Consider the following 22,984-nt stretch of genomic DNA (forward strand, 5'->3'; position numbering starts at 1 on the left):
TTACGTTAATAATCCGATTGGTACTGGATATAACTTCGTTAGGAATGATAAAGGAATGATAAATTAATAATGAAACTCAAGTTGCAAGAGACATTCATAACGCTTTATTACGATTCTTTAAATTTTTCTCAGGGCTTCGGAATAATAATTTTTTTGTTACTAATGAATCTTATGACGATAAATATACATCTGCTGTTTCGTGTATCATCAAAGACTATAATATTAAAATATAACTATAAAATATAAAACTATAATATTAAAACGTAAAATAATTGTCTCCATATCGATATCCTAGGACGATTTTCTATCTAATAATAAGCTTGATGTGATGTAAAACTGCTTCGTGTGTATATCTATATATAATTGTTTTCTCTATCCGTTTACCGTTCTTTTCCAGCACGTACAACTTTTGGAAACCTAAAAAATGTGACATTGATTAGTAGGACATAGAATTAATTGCGTATGTTTATTTAGGAAATAATCATATACGGAGATATGCATAGGGTGTGTGTGTGTGTGTGTGTGCGTGTGCGGGCGCGTGCGTGCGCGTGCGTGCCTGTGTGTATGAAAATCAAATGAAATACGATATATGAAGTATAATTAATGGCAAATTATTAATTGGTACATCATTAAAAAGTGAAAGTACCGATACTGCCAAAAATAAGACAAGATAATTCGAAATAGAAAGCGTAAGAAGACACCGATTTTATTTTTGTGGATATTTTTTAAACGAAACGATATCACAACTTGCGAATATTCACGCGTGAAAATCACATTTTCAACTATCGATTAGTATATAAAATAGGGATGTAGTATAGATAAAATATTTTAATTATCTACAATTAACGAGTGGATTTAACGAAGCTTGATTATAACCTACCATAAAATAAACGGCATCAAGGAGACTTAGTGGACCGTCGTGCATGCGCATTACGTCGCCTATGCAATGAAATTCACAGAGAAAGATGGAAACACAATATTATAATTGTTGAATCTTTTATCGATTTTTAATGTATGGTGTAATATATTTAAGGTCATATAGGGAGCATGCGCTGCGTGAATCGATAAAGACCCTCACGGTGTAAATGACGCCATTAGCATTACAGTTTGTAGCCGACCAAAGACAGGTTTGTATCGTCCTTGTTAATTACAGATTATTAGGACAATTATTAACGTACACTCCCTTCCTATACGTCAAATGATAGCTATACGCGCGATTTTCATGAAGCTGCGTTTGCAAGGCGGGTCCTCAATGCGTTTAAAATATATACGAGAAAGTAAGAATTTGTTCATAAAAGAAAAGTTTCAATAAAGTTTTTGTTTGGGGAAAAAAAGAAATCTAGTAGACTGCTAATAAAAAAACAAAGATACTTGCAGAGTCATAGTCCGTAGGCCCTAGAATAGGATAATCAATAGAATAATCAATTTTTAGATCAGGATTTTCAGTTTCTAATAAATTAATTCCCGTTCTTCCCCCTGTGCTTTCTATGGATGTCCCAAGTGTTACTGTATGAGATGAGAAACTATTAGTATCGGTTTAGTTCTAAGTTCTCTTTCATTGGCGGTTATTATGGTGTTATTGATCGCGCCCAGTGTATCTTCCATCTGTATATTTTCATGTTAGGTGATTCATTGTATATCGTTCCTCGATAATTTTTAAATAAATACAAATAAAATAATTATACTAATAGATTATTATTTAAAATATTAGACCAATAATATATTATTTTATTTACATCGGTTTGCATAGTCGAGTTACCATATATTGTATGGAAGTATTCGTATATTACTAGTACGTATGTATACTAGTTTTTTTTGCTTTAGTCATTAATGCAATAATTATTAGACAGTCGATTGATACGTATCTCTTATTAATAAATATAGTTAAGAAATGTACGCGTTTAAAGTAGGATATCGATGGTATATGCCTCGGGGCATACTCTCTAGTGTAGGCTTTTGCACCTTGGTGATATGTCAGTGAAGCGTGGAGCGTGTGTAGAGTGAACGTCGTTCTATTTCGTAAATATAGGTTATGGACCGGCATATATTTATACATATTGTGTATTTAACTATAAGTAAATAGGACCTGATAAAACGAATATTGTTATTTTCACTTAGGAGTGCAAAGCTCCCTGTACTCGGATATTACGCAAAGTTTTAACAAATTTTATAATTATTCAGCATTTCTGTGTTTATTTTTTTATTTATATTTTGCTTATGCTCTGCATTGTGATATATGTGTGTGTATGTGTGTATAGTTTTTGCATTTATTTATAAATTCATTTCTTTCAAATTAAGAGAATTTTTAATATATTGAATATCTAATATTAAGCATATTGACTCTTCGCACTTTCTTTTGTAGTTGCTTAAAGAATATATAATTTGTTATACATGCAAGTATAGTAAAGCAAATATATTAAAAATACAAAATAAAAATAATCTTATAAAAGAGTACAACCATAAGATGTATCATGGGTTTCGTAATTTTATTCGGTAGTTTATAATTTTTTAAATGCAAAGTATTAATAATAGGTTCATTGATTCGCTTATATATCTACTTAGATATTCTAGTAAATACGCTTGTGTAAATGAGTACGATTTATGGATTGTTTCGATCTATCGTCTCTCCATAGATTAGGACTGTTCAAAAAATATATAATAAACTTTTATTTTTAATCAATATTTCTATCTCTCTTAATAAATGTAATATATCTCTTGATAATAATATAATGTTATATGATAATATAATTGAATTCATTGAGTTAAAGAACAAGTCAAAAATTAGCTATTTTTGAAATAAGAGGAGTAAATATATTTCTAAAGAATTTATAACAGTTTACAGGGAAATAGCAAGAAATAACAGAGAAGAATACATTATGCGAGTATAAGAGAGTGGGGTACCATATAAGATAACAAATTTTTGAACGTGAAAGAAGAATATAAATATGATGAAAATATATAAACATCTATAAACACATCCTTAGAGGTTAGAAGTTCAGAGAAAAAAGGAATATGAAATAATATCGAGGATAATAATGCATAATGTAAACTAAGTTTATTAGTAACTTGATTTCAGTGTTTATATGCACATTCTTTTAAAGTGTACAAAGTATGATAGAATGCGTTTGTGGTTTTATTTATTTTTTGAATTCTTACTTATTTTGATTTAAGTTTTAAGATTAAAATATATTTTGAGTTTGAGTCTTAATAACGTTTAACTAAGATATTATATAACATTATATAATATGTTCTTTTAGAGCATTAATATAAAATAAATAATATGGAGAAATCATTTTACTATTACAAGTGGCGACAGAAATCATGCAGCGATTACACAGATATACCAGAAATTAAATAATTATTGTATGAGGTGATACATTTTACGCAATATTATAAACTCGTATGTATGTAAAATTTTTCAAAACAATTTTAATTTCTTTCTTTAATATAAGTTTGACGAATATATATCTAGTTAGCTATAAAAAAGAAAAAAGAAAAAAGGAAACTAAAACAGGAAAATCGTTTATTCTCGCAGGTCCCAGCTATAGAAAATTGAAATTCAAGAAACTTGGCCTTTCAATGGGATGTCGCGAGGATGAATCTCGTCTATAAAAAGGCGCCGTTAACGCTGCTCGTGTCATTTGGTTTTTGCAAGTTGTATTACATAAGTATCGTACAACAAGTAATCGCTCTCTCCATACTTTATACATCCCAATGAAAACTTTTTCAAGCAATCCAAACGGTATAAATAATTTTATTATCGTCAGTAATAGTCGTCGGTAGAAATTTTTCAGTATTCATAAAATTCATTATAAAATTTCAATTATATATCATAGAAATGAAACCGATTTTCTCGATCTATATCGTCTTGGTTATTATTTGATTGGTTCTTGGACAAGCTATAGCATCCAAACACACTACATCGTTTAAAATGAGATCATCCGTTTATCTTTGGTAATTATGCAATTAAAATAAAGGAACATCCATCATACGTCTTAACTAATCTATGAATTTTAATTTATTTCACAGATATACGAGACAAGATGAAGCAGTTTCGAGAGGAGCAAAGTATTGCAGTACGTAATCACGAGCATGTAAAAATTTACAAAACGCAAAGAAGCCGATATTTGCAAAGAAGATACACGGCTTGATACATCGTGCTTTCTGTTTTTTCGTATATCCTCATCCGGTACGTGCTACAAAATGCCCGTCCACCGGGCAGATCAGAACGCAATAATATCCTTCTTTTACGTCGTCTGTATAATAATTTTCGTGCGTTGCATTAAGAATTATAACTTAAGGCGCAAATTATTATCACTTTACGGTTTTTGTTCACTTAATAATTTGTAATATGTTTCTCGTTTCTTAATTGGTTGTGAATGGTTACCCATTGAGAAAAAAATTTAGTTGAGGGATACATGTAGCACATGCAGCAGTGTGCATATAATGTGGTGTGTGTACAAAGTACATTAGAGTTAATTAAACTTAAAATCTACTTCGATATAGTGCATATTTAACGGAAATATACTTGGATGTATATCCACTTACAGAAATTTTAATCCGATGTAATTTGTAATGAGTGTTAATATATTGTGTCTGCGTGCGTGTAAAATAATGATTATTCAATTACATTTTCTCACGTTCTACGATATCAATTATTCTTCGATCTCTATATCGTTTCTCGATAAGCTTTAAGACATGAAGCATTCCAATAGTTTTCGTTGTACTCCGTGCGATGGTGTTACTCGTCGATTTAATGTAAGGTGTCAAACCGTGAGTTAGCTGCAACTGGTTACGTAGATCCTCTTCGACACCTACTAGTAGTTACTTGTTTGTCCACACGTATTTAGGCGCCATGGAAACGCGCGGTAGTTTTAAACGATTCGATAAAACTGATCAAAATGGATAGTCACATTTAACGTTGGTTTACTCTCACGCTGTACGAATTTGATTTGTCCGTATAAACGTTAAAATAATAAAGAGAGAAAGAAAATTTGTTGAAAATTTCAGCGACATTACGCACATGAGGAGCTCCAAGGAAATTCAACGAATCAGCAAAACTTCTTTCACTCCTATTATTCTTCTTGTAAAAAGAAAAAGTATTTTTCGTTGATGCAATCACCATAGAGAAAAGCGCGAAAGTAAGATTGGTTGTCGACTAAAAATAAGCGTACGAACGAGCGCTTGTCGATGTGTTTCTATCGTTCGCATTTCATCGTTAAACAAAGAATGCTGTTTTTGGAGTGACTCCAAAAAAAGTATTTGTGAGTCTACATAAGGTCTCTTTCTCGGTGTATATATCGTGCTTCTGTAATATATTTTTGGAAGTTGGAAAGACACCTGGTTTCATTCGGTATACTCGCGCGCGCCCTCGCATACGACGCGTGCCTCGACGAAGAGTGCATTTTACGGCGGTTGTCATCTGGAGAGGGAAGTAACCGTACTCTTTCTCCACGGTGCTTCGACTGTGTCCATTTGTACGCGTACACGTACACGTCCGTACACACTCGAAGGAGGCCATCCACAGAAAAGAAGAGGGAAGGCTCTAGAGCGTACTCGCACGAACGTACAGCTGGCGGATTGTAGCGCGGCGCGTAGTCTAGACTACCGCACTATAGCCAGGATCGAATCAAGAATGGGTCAAGACCCTGTCTGAATAGCGTAGGAACTTCTTGCCAATCGGTTTTGCCGTTCTCTTCCTTGATATCGGCACTATGTGGAAAATAGATTTCGCCTCTCGGCATGTTCCCATCGGTTTTCCCAATTATTTTCTTGTTTCATTGAATGTACAAATTTATGAATATGCAGATATATTTGTACATGTTCGCTGACTGTTCCGAAAACTTTTTGACTCTTATCGTCGTTAGCACGGCCATTTGTTCGAATATAACACAAACCACACGATCGTCGGTAATGCATTTTTCATTATTCTTTGCCACCCATGGACGTTTGTACGTGTATGTATCTCATTCGTTAACTCTTTTTTATTATTACGACAATATATGCTTTCGTATTTGTATTAGAATTCCATTTATTAATACATCATAGTGCGTATTAGATAGTAAACATATTATATAAATAACGTAAACTGAAGAAACAGATAAAAAATGAAAAACAAAAGAAAAGCATTTGCAGAAATATTTGAAAGTCAGAAAAATTCAAAAGAAAGAAGAAGGAAAAAAATAGGTGCGGCAGAGAAACGGTGAGTCGAATCTTGTCCGATCGACGTTTCTTTCTTGAGAGTGAGAAAGAAAAAGAGAGAAAGGAGTTTTCGTTTTCTCTCGGTACTCGGTATCCGCGCTACGGATCCTCGGTACGGCCCTGCTCGCGAGAGCGTGTATAGCCTTCCACGAGTCGTACACAGCGGGTTCGGGTTCCGTCGCGTCGTACGGCCGGACGAGAGTCAGTGCATGCAGGCCGTGCGGCAGGTTCGCCTGCTTCAGGTTTTCGTCTCTCCTGCCGAGGATTCGCCGGTTCTCGCGTGCGCACGACGAAGACGAAAAACGGCTGTCGTTGGAGGGAGAAAGACGAGCAAAACGTGTATATGTGCGTGCGTGTATATGGCTTTGAGAAAGAGAGAGAGAGAGAGGAAGAGATAGACAATACGACGTGGATATCGAGCGAATATTTCGGTAGGCCGTGTTGCCTCGAAGATCGAATTTTTTCGTGAAAATCTACAGCAAATATCTAAATCGACGTGATCGCGTACTTTGACAAAAGAGTTTTCGAAATTTTCTACCGACGCGAAACTTGAGAGAGAGAGAGAGGGGGGGGGGAGAGGGAGGGAGAGAGAGAGAAAGAGAGAGAGAGAGAGAGAGAGAGAGAGAGAGAGATTCAAGGTGGAAGGTCGCTGCGCACCGACGCGCTTCCTCGATCGAAGCCCCTCCTTCTCACGATCCACGAAAGATCGATCGAATCGATCGACTCTCTTTTCCTCTCCTTGATCATACGACGCGATGGTTTTTCTCTTCTTGATAACGCGGCTAGATGTTCGCGTAGTCACGCGCGTTAAGGCACGTCGGACTGTAATGTGAAATACTCGCCGGAGTATATATATATATATATGTATGATATATATATGTATGACATTGTAACGATATGACGGCTGTAACGACAAGGGATATTATGTAAACAAAGGAGCAAATGGATTTCTTCGTTGGACAGGACCAACGAGTTGGAAAATATCGATCGTGTCGTGAAAAGTAGAAAAGGAGGAGTGGTAGATTAAAGGAGAGAAGAAAAGAGAAAGCACAACGAACCAACACGATATCGTGTCTACGAATTTATGCGTAGAAAATCGAACTCCGTGACGTAGATACGATCGGAGATAGGTTTGTCGAGATATCGATCGGTTCGTTCTTCGCACTACGAGTAAATACCTTCAAGGTTTTTAGCAACGAAACTCAAAGGATCTTTCGTATTGTACGCCTAGGATTAACGTGGATTAACGTGGATTTTCGTGGATTCGTCTTTGTTATAACGGTATGGCAAAAATTTATCCTCTCGATTTTCTAGACAATTATACTACATACTTTCGTACTTTGCATCTACATATACCTATGCAAATATATCGCCCTTCTCGATGTCCATTAAAGATTCGATTTTATAGTCGATTTATCTTTTACGTCGCGAGGCAAGCGTCAACGCGCTAATTGCGAGAAGAATTGTTCTTTGTGTCGTGCATGCTTTTCTCTATCTTTTGTTGTTTAAAGAGTACGATAGAAAGAGAAAATAAAATAAAGAACTCTGTAACGTTTGACTAATGACTCATCTCGAACAGATCAATGGCGAATACCCGAGAAACGCGCTTATCCGTCGATAAACTGCGCTTCTCGGCTCGCTGTATAATTTGTCTGAATTTTGAATTTGGCGCGTATACTTAAAAAATTTCCTTTTGGAAAAAGAGAAATCGAATCCGTGCGATCGATCAAATAACGTAAATTCATCATGTCGTCATTCTTTGAAGGCCGTTTTAAAAGGCAAAAGAAACTTCTCTAATCGGTGTCGCTTGAACCTTTCTGACTGTGAGGTAAAAGCAAGGCAAAAGAAACGGTAATTTAAATGAACCTTCTTGATTTCCGTAGATCATTTTGCGTAACGCAGTGTTCCATCGGAATCCTTGGTGTCTGCAGATTAGAGAACGATAAAAGAGATTGAACATACGAGGAGGAACGAGAGAGAGAGAGAGAGAGAGAAATTGACTTTATCCTCGAACATGGAGATCTACCCTCGAACATACCTCGATAAGGCTTAAAAAAGAGAGCAATAAGTATCACCCGTACTCGAGATCGTAGTTACGACTTAAATCTTTTACAAGGAAAATCAAGCAAGTGTACTTGCATAGGTATACCTATGTTTTCATATGTGTTTTCCAACTTTCGTCGTATCGTATAAAGAAGGGAAGGAGAAACGTATGATCGCAGATATTTAAAAAAATTTAACCGATACATACATCGCTCGTTGTGTCATATGATTATTTTCAAAACTTGGAGAGCCACGTCTTCGACAAATTATCTTAAAATTCTCTCGCAAGAATTCTACGTTGCCGTTGAAGGATGAAATCGAATTTCGAAGATTGAATTTCGTTGCACGGCATCCTTTCGCTTTTAGACTTATAATGTCGCTAGTTAAACTTTCAAAGTTTCTTCTCTCGAAACGAGAATGTTTCTCTATAGGTCTCTTGAAATCGATTCCCTGCGTGTGTGCGTTACTTCTAACAAGCGTTACTTCTAACAGTCGTTTGGATTAGACCTAACATTAAGAAAATATTTTTCTTTCTTTAAGGACGTGCACGGAAATAGGGAAGCTCTCTTAGGAATGTATCGTTGTATGTCGTTTTCGTTTTACTACTTATTGCTTATTTTATTTATCTTCTCTCGATTCTTCTCTGCCTACGTGACATTTAATAGAATTTGAACGTTTCAACGAATTTGCATTATATTTCTCGAAAATATGTAAAGAGTAAAATAAAGAATGATGCAATTTTTAGAAAAAAACTATATATTATTTAGATATTAAGGAACTTTTCGAATGCAAGGTTAAACGAACTCATTTGTGTCTACCAGTAAGGGAAGAAAAGAACATTTTTTTCAAAGTTTCACGGTAAAACGTTAGATCATCGAGCCGAAGCGACACGTTCGGCGGTTATAACCGCTTAACAGCGGTTATAAGTTTCTGTCACTCATTGCGAATTGCGCAACAATGTAAGCATGTAGTACAGTACATGCGTTGACATTTGTCGACGGTCTCGTGTGTACTTGAAAACGAATCATTATGCGCGTGTATGTTTTACGATTATTTTACAATTATGTACGTCGATACGACATTCGTTTGCGCGTGAAGGTACAAGCTCTGTCGGTAAAGTTGAAATATTAAGCTCGTGGGTGGAAACTCCTAACTTATATTTGTTAGCTCAATGCAAAACGAATAACTTTCTCTCTTACTCTCTCTCTCTCTCTCTCTCTCTCTCTCTCTCTCTCTCTCTCTCTCTCTCTCTCTCTCTCTCTCTCTCTCTCTTTCCCCTATCTCCCCTCCCTTTCTCCCCTCTATCTCTCTCTATGTATTCTTTCATTTTGTTCGATATCGTTACCTTCGTGTCTATTTATCGCGTTTCCTTCTCTATCTAGCGTTATCTAAAACATTGTTCGTGCTATCGCAAAGGTTCGTGATAATCTTCAAAGACCCATCAGAGGCACGATGCGAAAATAAAAATGATAGAAAGAAAGAGAAAAATGATACAAGTATATAAATATAAAAGCTATTCCGTACGCCTATATATTTATTTATTTATTAACGATAACGCGATAAGGGGTGATCCTTTTGTCGTTGGATAATCTTTTATTTTCGATCATTTGTTATTATGGACAAGAAAGACATTGACCCCTGTTTGCGATTCCTCTTGTAACTTGTCATGAAATTGTAGCAAGTACGGAACTATATCTACAAAAGTCGATTATCTCGTTTATTTGATCTAAGACGAGCTGGAATACTTTTTTTGTTTTTGGTAAGTACTTTACCGTTACGTCGGGTCTTATTAGATAAATGCGTCTGCATACATATAATAGTACGGATAAATCGACGTAGTAAAGATTCTCATAGGGCTCTTAGTAGTTGCTTCTAGCTGACAAGCATCTCGTGACCCTACTTCGAGTCATTAGCTTTGTTGATAATTAATACCGGACGCATTCGGAGGACTTGCAAGAGGAAAGAGGAAAACCTGGAGATTCGAGATATGCAAAGTAACTCGTTGTTTTTCAAGCTCTAGTCGTAAGTTTGTAAGTTTGTACATATACATACATACGTATACGACACACACGTGGATGTACTATAAAGCAGTACATACACTTAATCCTTAATCGAATCAATAATGTTATTCGAGGAAAAATCGATGATAAATGTTTCTATCTTTTTCTCTTTCTCATTTCCAAAATTTAAACGGCAATTGCGCAAAAAGAGAAACTCGTTCACATTTTTCTCGTTCTTCCTCTTTACGCCTTTTTATACCTTACATACTCTATATTCGATTATAAAGTATAATATATCTTCGAAATGGAAGTGTAACAAGTTAAACGATTCCATTTCTATATTCGATTCGTTTACGCGAAAGATGATAATCCGTAGCGCGATAATTATTCCTGACCATTATACAATTTTTCCTCGAGTCGCCATCGTTTACTCTACTCGACCAATTATTGGTTCTTCCCCGTCGCTAATCCGGTTCTTCGACTTTCAATTCGAATTTCAATAGAATTTTGAAAGTTAATCGAGAGAGAAGTTGGAGAATCGACGTAGCCTCTGTATACCTACATATATGAACACGGCGGAGGCTTCGCTCGAAATAGCGAAAAGTTAATAATTCCGTGTTCTACTCGAGAAGAGATACCTTCCTTCTCGAGGCGAGCAGCTTGTATGCATAGTAAATATCAGTTACTTAGCAGCTATTTACTCGACAGGATACTTCCGAACTTGGGATGGTTTGTACAAAATCAAAGAGAAATATCGTACTTGCGGAAGATCATACGGCCTATGTAGGGTATATGTACGAACGTGTACGGTCGTGTACTTTGTCATATGGCTCACAGTAATTTTCCACGGGTCTTCTGACGCATAGACTGGCATCCGGTCCGGATGGTTCCTCTTTCCTCCTCGAGTTTGTATGCTGTCTTCCTCTCTTTCTCTCTCTCTCTCGCTCGCTCGCTCGCTCACGCGCTCAATCCCTCTCTCTCTCTCTCTCTCTCTCTCTCTCTCTCTTCTTCTGCGAGCATTTATAAAAGCTTCCAGTCCAAAACAAAAGTCATATAAATTCGCGTACGCTAGTTCCTCTGTCAACGTACTTAGCAAGCTTCTTTGATCGTGACGAGCTCCGACCGAAAATTGTCTCGTCGGCTCGATCCTAAAGTCGATTTTGCTTCGAGAAAAAATTCATTTGGATATTCAAAAGGACGAATTCTTTACTATATATGTTCGCGCGTTGTCATTTCCTTTAAAATTTTATCTATCTCGCTCAAGTAATTTCGTTTTTTATTTGATATCGAAGAAAATACGAATTTAGACACATGTTTTATAATTGAACAAAAAAGTACGAGTGTTCGAGCAGTCAGGCCTGGTTAAGAAGAGCCCCTAATAAGAAGAACGCAGCGTGCAACGATATATCATCATTGAGTATATAGATAAAAATGATGAGTATGTATTCGGTATTCCATAGAGCGTCCGCTTGTATTCGTTTTTATTCGTTATTAGATCGCTTCGATTTAAAAGCAATTCAACGAAAAAATTCAATTCAAAGATCGATAAGAATGATGTAGTGGAATGAACGCGATGAAAGATTCCTAATTCGAATTTCGAGAAGCCAGGCGTAAAACGCTCCACTCCATTCGCCATCTGCCTGCTTTCCTGTCTGCTTGCCTGCCGGCCTCCTTGCCTGGTTTTGCCTGTCTGCCAGCTTGCCTCGCTTCTCTTTGTAAAATCACGTACCGCAATGACGTAGATGATCGGGGACAGGAGAGGACGGATTAAAATCCTTCGCCGTTTTTCGTTTCTCGTTACTCGGCGAATCTCACGGTCGTCGGCTATTTATTGGAGTAGATAGACCCTAACAGTAGATGAGTATAATCTCCATTTCTCATGACCGTTTTAACAGTAACACTCACCTTCGATGTGGCACTTGCCTTGGAGAGTTCAAAGAGCGTTCTCACGTTCCAGCCATACATCTATAAGAATAATGCAAGATGGTTTATCAAGACGTACGAACGAAATCATAGCTTTATACGCTATCTTATTGTTAACCGGAGAAAAATATGCGCCGGCGCCACTGACGAGAAATGAATTATTGTATCCCTCAGTTGTTGCACGTACACGATATTCTTCCTATAGAATATTCGCTATTCTCTAGTCAGCTTTCGACGAGTATTATACACACACACACACGCAATATGTAAAAATACCTGTACACCTATGAACTTTTATCGATAAAACAACCCGCAAGTAAATCAATTTATTGGAGCAGTCGGTGGATTATTTTATGGTATAAACGATATCTATAAGTATGTAAATTTGATAATTGATCTTTCTCATAGAAACGAAGTAAGGAAGTAAAGAAACAAGGAAACGCGTGCAAGCGATTCTTCGTCGAAAGGCAAAAGTGAGGGATTCGTTAGTTCGAACGACTCATGTCGGTGAGTCCCGTGCAAAGTGAATACGCCTACTGTTTTACGCTGTCACCGGATGTACGATGACATATTACGGTACATATTACGTTACGACTCCACATGACGTAACTCTCGTTACGCTTCATTATATCTGCAATAGTAGGCATAATGTAATTCAAACTTTAATACCCAAATCGGTCTCGGTTTCGACGTTTAAAAGTCAAGCCGACGTCTCGCTGCACGATTGATACGACATCGAATATCGAATATCGAATATCGTTTTTTTTTCCCTATCCTTTTTCACGTTAATTTCACGTCTCATTGTTGCCTCGATCTTCGTAAACCCAGAATCCAAAATGAAAAGGAATAATAGCGTGTGATGTTGTTGATGTCTCGTCGATAGATCCGTCGCTTTGGGACTATATTCGTGAATAAGCTAGTGTCAAGGTTTCGTTTGGTAGGGAGAATCAGGCGCATAACGTCCTCTCGTATCCATCATTGAGTATGGTAATGGCAATGGTAATGGTCGAAGCGCGTCCTCCATTGTAGGTTCCGTCCGAAGCCTTTTGAATTCGTCGATCGTAGATATACGATCGTAGATATATATTTACTACGCACGTAGACTCGCACGTAGGCTCTCACGTAGGCTCTCACGTAGGCTCTCACGTAGACTCGTACGTAGACTCTCACCTAGACTCGTACGTAAACTCGCACGTAAACTCGCGCACGAATACTCGCGAATGTGACGATCCCCTTCTCGATTTTCTTTGACGATCTCCTTTCACGAGCGCGACTCGTGAATGGAGGAACATCCGTGCGAATTCAGAAGAATCCGATGACCCGCGACGATATGGCCCTCGGCGTACTCGACGTTAACCTCGATGCGAAAATCTTGGATGGTATCTGTAGAAAGTATAGTCGCAATATTTCTTACTTTTTCATTAACTAACACGTTACCATATATTCAAAATCACTTGATTACTATTCTATCTGGTTTCGACGATTTTGTAGATTAAAATGCGAATAAAATTAATCGCGAATACCAAAAGATTATTAAAGGCTAAAGAGTAGCTTTATTTCTTTTCAAACACGTTCGATCCTGTTATTGATATTTGGCGAGGTAAGAACTTTTACGGATCGTTTAGATATACCTATGTACGTCGATCGTAGACAAAAGGAAAAGCAAACGATTGGGGAGAACCGGTAATTTCCATAAAACTTTCCTTCGATTTCTTCGCGATCCGCGTCACGTTGACGTATGATCGGTTTCGCGTGTATAAAAAATCGTTCGTTCGAAAGACGTCAGCTGCACGACGGAAATTTGAGCGGCTTTTGCACGAATTGCAAGGCCATGCATTATGTATCCTGTTATGCTTCTAACATTTCGTCGTCGTCGCATGCTCTTGCACAAATATTTATTGCGGTCGTTGCGATGAAGAAACCAATCGGTAGAAAAGGAATCGCACGATCGAACGAACCAGGAAGGACAGGAAACTTTTGTTTCGTCTCCCCAATACATTTAGTGTCGACACCGAGTCGCTTCGCGATCGATTTCATCGAAGCGCTTTACTTCACATTCAAAGAAATCGTATTGAAAATTGAAAATCCACCATTCGCATTGCGAATATCGTTCACAGATACGATCGAGAAAAATAATTGGCACTTTTTATTCGCGTTTCATTCTTCTGCCGCGGCATTACGATCGATGGTGAGGACGATGGTCTTCTTTCTCTGTCCCTTGTCGATCGTAATCGTTGTTCTCATTGGTCACATTCAATGCACGCTCGCGCCTGTGGATCGCCCACGTGACTGTCAGAAGCATGTAACAATACGTTACGTACCTATGTATATCGACTGGCGCCAACGATCGTGTTTCGCGATAACACGATCGAATTGCGAACGGTTGTTCTGCGTATGATCGCGTAATCAGATATGTATTTCGTGAAATGATCCCGACTTTGAACTATGTACGTAGGGGATTGCGGCGAAAGACTCGCAAAGATGTCCATTCAACGATTAATTATCGATCACCGAAGTGAATCGAAAGTAATATCGTAATACCGATTTCCGTTGTTTCAATCTAAAGGACCGCGGTACGGCACCTCTTTCCCATGTTATCACGTAGCTCTTTTATCTTGGAAAATAGGAGAAGATTATTCTAACAATTGTCTCGACGTTCCATTCCACTTGGGTACCGTTTTGTTTGCATCTCACAATCAAATAGAAAATAACTCGAATTAATTAAGTTGGGCTTGGGCAAAAATTTCGTTGAAGATAAACCTGGTACGTTCATCGAGACGAAACGAATAGTTCCTGCCTAGCTACCTTTTGCGACTTTCATTACTTTAGTCTCTCTCTCTCTCTCTCTCTCTCTCTCTCTCTCTCTCTCTCTCTCTCGCTCGCTCGCTCGCTCGCTCGCTCTCTCTTTCGAACGAACGAACGAACCTTTTAGAGATGAGACGTTTCTCCTTGCAGATCCAACCAAAAACCGACTTTCGTCCGAAAGCTTTTATCTTTCTTTTCTTACCGTTTTAGAAAATTAATCGTAAATAGAGTAAATAAACAAATTTCTCTCTCAAACGTAATGAGATATTAATAAAGGAAGAAACTCTGTTGAAAATACGAAGGAGATGTGTCTTTATTGCGTATTATATACGTACGGGTATTAGCTACTGTTGCGAAAGCGCACGAAAGACGGTGGACGCGTAATCGCGTTAGCTAGCGAGGTAGACGTTGATATTTGATTTAACAATTGACATAAATTCTTTATCGGATTTTCCGTCTTTCGCAGGTTTTCCGAACGCAGTCAAGCTGGCTGCCTCTGGTGGTAAGCCCTCCGTTGCCGTCGCCGCCTCCGCGCATCCTCCTGTGCTGTGGAGCTCGCGCAGGAAGCCGGGTAAGTGTACAATCTGCATTCGACTAGATTCGCGCGACAAGTACTTACTTTTTCCTCTTTCTATCTTTCTCTCTTTCCATTTCAAATGTTTCCGCTCGCAATATAAAAGAAAATCGATATATAAGATCGCTATCAGATTGAAATTTGATCGAGCTCTTCGTGAAATTTTTGCGATTACTAATCGGAATTCGAGAATGTCAAGGAATGATTCCAATTATAGAACTGACCAATGCTTATCGCATTGGTGACACAGGATTTAAGTATTAATCGAATCGGAAAAATCGATTGTCCGATAAACCGCGATACGAAGGGGTCGGTTCGAAGGGCTTATTTCGTTTCTCTTCTTCGAGAGCGTTCGTATCTCCTTTGTGAAAGTCGTACTTCCAAGTTCCGTGCTTTGCCGACTGGTTGTTTTTGAAAATTAATCGTTGTGGATTGCGAAGACAATTTTAGTAACAAATCCCCGGGAATTGACGCGAAGAAATTTTAATTAATTCCTTCAGTCAATCCGTTGGTAAGTTTCCTATCAAATAGGTAAATGGCTTCAGTGCCAAAGCTTCTACGAGATGTTGACGATGCTCGATGGACGCGTCAAAGAGTATTTTGATGAAGAACAATTTAGAGATCAGGAGTTATGAAACATTCCGGTTGACCTGCAAAGTCTATTTATTCTAGTTATTCGCCACATCTGGCAGACTCGCGAACGGAGAACCCATGCAATTGGCCTGAGGTCAATTTCTCCGCGACCGGCTAATCCGATACGAGTGCACTTGACCCCGACTTATTAACCTCGGCCGGTCAATCCTGCATCTCTCAATGAATCCTTTTCAAGCGAGGTGAATCGTTACGCGTGTGCCGGCTCTTAGCTCGTCTTCCTCATTTCGCAAATTATCACTGTACAAGTTTTTTCGCTCGATGCGAAGATAGAAAGTTGTATCAAAAGTTAACCCGATCAAGGTTTGTTTCAATGGAAAACGTCATAACTTAACACGAACAACGACGACATAAGAATGAATAAAATAAGAAGATACCGAAATTTAGAGATGACTCTAAATGATCGTGAACTTATATGTAGTTACCTAATGTTTAACATGAACAAAGACGGTTTACGACAATTCTGAAGGAAAAGAAATTGTATTTAAAAGCGGGTACGCGACGTACGTACATGTAAGGATATTAGAAAAGATATCTTTGCATATAGGTGGAATGAAACAGTGAGAGTACGATACTACTGTGACCTCGTGACCTGGACGAGTAACATGAACGTTTCGACGATGACAAACTCACGGCGCGAGCACGGTGACGATATCGCCGAGGATAATCGCGTTGTAGCTTTCCCGGTAATTCTTTATTTTCGTCGCAGTCGTTTCCGCGTCTCTCTCTCTCTCTCTCTCTCGTAATCGCGCGCAAGAACAACAAGTTGTCTAATCGTTTTTAGGTCGGTTGACCGTAGGAAGATTGCGATTCGTAATCTCAAAGGAATTAGACTCTCGTACCACATCCGTTTTTCTGTTTTCTCTGTCCAAATGGAATCTCGACTTTTGCCTTTTTATCGTAAGATTGTTTTTTTTATTAGCGATACTTGCGTTACTACTCGATTTTGTTTCTTGCTAAACTCTACTCGCACGTGGATTTTTATTGAAATCCTCGTTCAAATCCTTATTCGAAACGATTCATAAATCTATTCGGTGTTTTAGCGGTTCGAAATTGAAGCAAAGTCGATTTGATTATCGATTATAAGTCAATAATTTTACATTCAACAGAAATTGACAACGTTGAAAACTTTAGGAGAACAAGGAGAATTCGTTTCCGAAGAGATTTACGTGAAACCGTAATACCAAAAATCCTTGGTATTGGTACAAGAGAGGAAGTTATGAATAAATGCATCTCACAAAGCTTCTTGCGTCCGCATATATTCGTATAACGGAGAGATGTATCGATGAGGTAATGCAAGAGAAATGAGGTTCTTTAGTTATAAAAGTATATACTGACGAATTTTATTTCGCTATACGGTATCGTATTGCGTAGCGCTATTTTCATCTTTATCTTTTCCTTATTTGTTTTTTACTTTCATTATTCTTCACATATCGCAATATATATGTTGCCCATTTATCTTACTGTAATCAGCATCATTGTACGACCGTGATGTTGGCACCCATTAAATATATGATTTGAAGATGCGATAAGATATATTTACGAACGAGAGAGATACTACTTGCGCTTGATGAGGAACGTTCTCGTTGCGGCTTCTTGACACTTAATAAACGTCATCTTTCAGATTGAAAGGTTCAATCTCAAGTATCAATTTGCAATGTTGGATGGAAGAATGCTCGTAGTCGCCAGAAGAATTTCGATTATCACGAATTTAAGCTCGAGAAAAGCGATATGGGATTCTTTTATTTATTCATTAACGTGACGTTATCTCGTTGCAAAATAAAGCGAGCAAAATATAGGCGAGACGTGAGAAGATTAAAAGAAATAAGGAAGAAAAGAAAAATAGCGTAGAAAATTGGTATCGCAAACACGAATACATCATCGTAAAATTGTTCGAAGGTATATCGCATAGAGAAACGAACGGGCTACTATCGGTTTGTCAATTTTCGTTTCCTCGGCACGTTTCTTTATCTGGTCATCGTACCATCCGGCTTAGTCGTTCCATCGGAAACGAAACGGCGATTTCACGACCTCCTTTTTTTTCTTTCTTTTAAGGCGGAAATGTGGAATCAGAGCGTACACGCGTTTTTGCGGCTAATCGCTAGATTAATTGTAAGTATCCTGTGGCTTCTGTTCGAGCACTTCGGTACGTGCGCCCTTAACGATCTCGTTAAAATCGGCACGCTCGTTAAACGCTTAAATTTTAAACTAAGAAAGACGAAAAGTAATCTCGCTAAGAAAATAAGGGATCCCTTAGTCGGACACAAAAATCTCTTAGGAGATAGATAGATCGAAGGAGAAACGAAGAAAAGTCTTTCCTTTTCTCATTTTTTTCGTACATTCAATGAGAAGAGGAAGCCTTCGTTACCTTTGATTTAAACGTCGCTTCTTCTCTTCTACGTTGTCACGTTTGTCCTCGCTGTGGCCGGAAACGCGTCAATGGTTTCATTCCTTGTAGTCCGTCATGCGACTGGAAAGCGGAAACGAGAGGCGACAAGTCACGTGGAACAAATCTTGGCGTCTGCGAGTCGCAACGATTTCATGTCTCTCTCTCTCTCTCTCTCTCTCTCTCTCTCTCTCTCTCTCTCTCTCTCTCTCTCCCTCTATTCGAGGAAAACTTTCATTAGGTTTCTTTTGATAGATGCAACTGCTACGATCGCCTCGAAATGCAGTTTAATACACCTACCGAATTCTTAACACTCAATTGGAAAAGTAATGGAATCGGTAATTCATGGTCAGACCGATTAGAAATTCGCAGCGGCGGTCGCTTCTCTTAGGAGAAATTTTCTTTCTGTCGCGAAAAATATCGTATGCGTTCGATGATCGGTTATAAACGAGATTCCGTTTGCTTCCGAATGCTTTGGCAAATTCTACTTGACAATGACAACGATGCACCGGAACGTAGAACTTACCGACAGGGGGAGAGAGAAAGATAACGTTCCATCAAGCGTTACGAGGCGTTCTCGTCAAAAGGAGAGCTTTACAGCTATCGACATTATTTTCCCTCGGAGCTGAAAGCTAATAAGTTTAGTGACAAAAATCTATCTCTTTTTTTCTCCTGCTATAAAGTGCGCGTGCAACGAGGAGGCAATAAAGAGGAGGAGGAGGAGGAGGAGAAGGAAGAGAGAAAGAGAGGGAACGCAGTTAATGCAACGTTTCCTGAAATGTGAGGTAATCCTCGAACTGCAGACGAAGGATCTTGACGCGACCGGACAACGCCCGCGCTTTCAACGTTTCTCATTATTCTAGCTGACAAGAGCGGCGACATCCGCAACACGGACTCGCCGATTGCGCAACGCCGCCCATGCTTCTTCCTCCTTTTTCATCCTTTTCGTTCTATTCGAGAGAAAGAAGGCCACCGAGCGGTCAGTCTCCCCTCTACCCCTTAATCGTTTACTCTTCGTATAGAAGCATCACGATATTTCGATATATTTATCAAGATAAGTTTCGAAAGCGCGTCAAAATTCTGAAAATGATTATAGAAAATCTCTCAATTCGGTTATACTCTAATATATATTATAACGAACCGTGTCGTACTTTTTCCTCAAATTCGTAAAGTATCGGTAACTAGTTCATTCGACCGATCATATTCCATACGTTATGACGTCTTTTTATCCGTACAGCTACTCTTATTCACTTTCTCTTGTGCTATAAAAAAATGCACAAGAACGTATCGTAAATCTACGTATCTATAATATCGCTCGGTGGCCATGAAAGATAAATTTAGAGTCTAACAATGTGTGCGTGTGTACGCGCAAGCGCACGCGCGCGCGCGCATTTATATTCCATATTCCAATGGATAGAAGAAATAACGACTTTTTCGCTGCATCGATGAAAAATTGCGATGCTGTTTTGGTCCCTTTCGAACAGTTTACTCGAGAGACGACGAGCGACGGTAGTGCTGAGCGAAGCTCCGACGTGTCGGCACGATACTCCGAACGCTACCTCATCGGTTACATAACTTGGCTGACTTGGACTCGCGCACGTACTTACATACACACGTGCGCGTCGCTCTTGTGAAAACTCGACTGGCTTTGCCCGTTTCTCTCTCGTTCCCTCTCTTCCGTTCGTCGTCGCGAACGCACTGACGAGGAGAGCACAACGGACGAAGGCATGCAAACTCGAAACGCGTACGTATGTAAGTACATACGACGCGCGAAAACGTGACGAACGCGATATCCTTATCTCTCTTTTGTATTTTTCGTTCTACCATCGTATGCAACAGTTTCCTTTCCTCTTCTCTTCCTCGTAATCAAGATATCCGTTTTTCTTCCATTCTTGCTCGTCTAAGATCGACCGATGTATAAGATTGCATAGATCAACGAAAAAGTGTTAACGGATTACATCGAATAAGCATCGAATTCTTTGGAAAGAAGAACAAAAAAACAAAGAAAAAGTAATAAAAAGGGGGGCGAGAGAGAGAAAAGGAACGATTCCACCGGAGACATGTAAACGCGAGGATTTTTTCATGGAAATATACATGCAATACTCGGTCTATATCGTGCCTCATTCGTTATTTTCTTCGTTCGATCGCGAATAACCTTTCAATTAATTCGCCAACGCAAAATTCTCGCAACTACTATTTTAGCCGAGAACCGAATTTACCGTTTCGCGTCTCGAGAATGATTTTTACGATCGTCGCTCCTCCGCGACCGCATAGATTCTGAAGGAACGCGCGTAATCGATATTTTTATCGTGTTTCCCGAGAAACATTTAACGTGGGCGCGAGCTCAACGTTTACGCCTTATTTAACGGAAAAGCGTGTGTATTAAATAATGGTATTAAAACGGTGCGATGAACGACTAATCGTAAACGGTGCGATAGATTTGAATTTAAAATAATCGAGACACGGGTACGTATCATTACGGGTACGAAGTGGAGTAGAGTGACGTCTACGCTTAACGTAGAAATAAAAAAGAGACAAAAATTATTAGATGTCTTTTACTTTGGACGGACCAAGTTGCACGTTACATTCGATATGATTTCATACGAAACGACGTTGAAGAAAAAGAGGAATCGAAGACGAGATTCGAGCGAGCGTTTTCGAGATCGCGCACTAGCACACGATTTGACGACTATCGATAAAGAACCGGCGCCGCGGCCGAGTCGGAAGTAATCGTGATGTGACAAGCGCTCGATACGTACATGTACTCTATCTCTCTTTTATCTGTTTTCTTCTTCTTCTTCTTTTATTTTTTTCACATAATTAATTCTTATTGCCTTATACCGAGAAAGGATCCGAAGCCATGGTAGAGACGATAAATCGTTTTCCTTCTTCCTTCCTTCGTTCGTTGGTATTAATTCGCCTACGTTTAACGCGTTTCCTTTTTTCTCCTCCTTTTACTTTTCTTATCCTTCCTCACCCGGACGCGCTCATATACTTATGTAAATATGCGTATGCGTCTTTATCGTGCACGAGGCGACGCCAGCGTACACTCAGCGAGCAACGGAATAGATAACGCTTCCCTCGCTTGACAAAACTCGACTTACTTGGAAGAGCATCTCTCTCTTTCTCTCTCTCTCTCTCTCCCCCCCCTTTCGCTCGCTCGCGCGCTCTTTGTTTCTTCGCAATATAACATTTTTTCTATTGTGACGGCATTGCACTTTGCCATTTCATTGGAACACTGCCGAGCTCGACTTCTTACGTCCGTTTGCTTTGGTTTGAAAGAAACACGAACGGTCTCTAGATTCTCCTATCCCTCCCCTATTCCCTAGCCCGGTTCAGTTTTATAAGAGCAAAAGAAAAATGAAAAAAGTATTCGCGCCAGCGCGTTGTTACAACGTGGCTAGTACACGTAAGACTCGTTCCTCGTCGATTTCCCTCCTCACCCTCGAGGAAGATCGTCCATAACGTTAACCTACGCGACACGGACAACCGGCGGGACGATAAAAGTCGTGTTTACTTTATCGAAGATTAGCGAAGGCCTTGCGCGCGTGACGTAAGTGCGGGCGTGCGCGCGAGCGTGCGCACGAGCAAGAGACTCTCGTTGCTCTCGCTCTTTGATTTTCTCCTAAATTATAACGACTTTTCCTGAAGCACGTTAAATTCTTTCGATTTTCCCCCTTTTCCCTGTTCGCTTATTCTTTTCTTTTTTACGATCGTCCGTCGGACGAAAGGGAGAAAAGAAAGGTGTGATGTTTCATAGTCGACGTATCGCGTCGCGAAGAAACGAGCGCCGCGCACAGGAGTAACGTGGAATTACGATGTAACGCTGTTGTAGGCCTCGCGCCTACTTACTATAAAATGCGCCCACGACCGACGCGCATCATAAATAAATAATCCGACGATCTCGTAATTATGTAAAGCTTCCATCCCGATATTCCCAAGTATTCGAAAAAAATAATAAAATACATCGATCATGCTAATCGGGGTGATATATCCGATGGAGACGCACATGTACGGAGCAGCGAGCAGAGGTCGCGTGAAACGAGAGGTCCGGACGTCGATAGATCGTAACGTCGTGTGATAAAGATCGACGCGACGGCGGAGCAACGGTGGAGCGCGTCGTGGTGGGGTTTGGTAGCAGGAGGCGGGACTAATGGCGCCGTTTCTCCGTAATCGCGACTTTTCCTTCCTTCTACGAGCGACAAAGCAACGACTTTCGGACGTTCGTTTAGAACTAACTTGGAGAGCTTTTAAACTTTCGCGGTGTACCGATATGTTTTCTTTGCCCTCCTCTTTAATCCATTCGGACTCGACGGCGAACGCGTTTGAAGGAACCAAACCAATCATCTTTCGGATATCTTTTCGGCAACGTTTCACCGACCGATCGAAGTAACGAGTCCA

General features: G+C 39.2%; 1 protein-coding gene and 2 long non-coding RNA genes across 11 annotated transcripts in view; 2 read left to right on the forward strand and 1 right to left on the reverse strand.

Moving 5' to 3' along the window:
* The first annotated feature begins 2,253 nt into the window (after positions 1-2,253).
* LOC122634851 lies at positions 2,254-5,331 on the forward strand. 2 transcript variants are annotated; one of them, XR_006328489.1, is made up of 4 exons: positions 2,254-3,044; positions 3,258-3,742; positions 3,837-3,954; positions 4,030-5,331. It is a non-coding gene; the product is annotated as an uncharacterized LOC122634851 (long non-coding RNA). The 2 variants fall into 2 exon arrangements; XR_006328490.1 differs by having other exon boundaries at positions 2,254-2,986.
* Positions 5,332-6,369: 1,038 nt separating this feature from the next.
* Positions 6,370-22,984, forward strand: part of LOC122634887 (dual 3',5'-cyclic-AMP and -GMP phosphodiesterase 11-like) — a 43,615-nt gene continuing 27,000 nt past the window's right edge. Inside the window, exons 1-3 of one of the 8 annotated variants that reach the window (XM_043824337.1) lie at positions 6,412-6,546; positions 7,138-7,482; positions 15,439-15,543. Coding sequence is in view for 4 of the 8 variants with exons in the window: in XM_043824326.1 (XP_043680261.1) it covers positions 6,411-6,546; positions 15,439-15,543 (241 nt within the window). In the remaining 4 variants the exon portion in view is untranslated. Of the gene's footprint in view, positions 6,633-7,071; positions 7,483-10,216; positions 10,239-11,660; positions 11,683-15,438; positions 15,544-22,984 lie in introns of those variants that run through there. The other 7 variants (XM_043824334.1, XM_043824336.1, XM_043824326.1 and 4 more) reach the window with 7 other exon arrangements.
* LOC122634892 lies at positions 11,709-19,122 on the reverse strand. The gene is made up of 3 exons (XR_006328502.1): positions 18,884-19,122; positions 18,566-18,762; positions 11,709-12,209 (listed from the first exon to the last, which is right to left on the reverse strand). It is a non-coding gene; the product is annotated as an uncharacterized LOC122634892 (long non-coding RNA).

The sequence above is a fragment of the Vespula pensylvanica genome, chromosome 16, assembly GCF_014466175.1.
Source record: "Vespula pensylvanica isolate Volc-1 chromosome 16, ASM1446617v1, whole genome shotgun sequence".
Lineage (NCBI taxonomy): Eukaryota > Metazoa > Arthropoda > Insecta > Hymenoptera > Vespidae > Vespula > Vespula pensylvanica.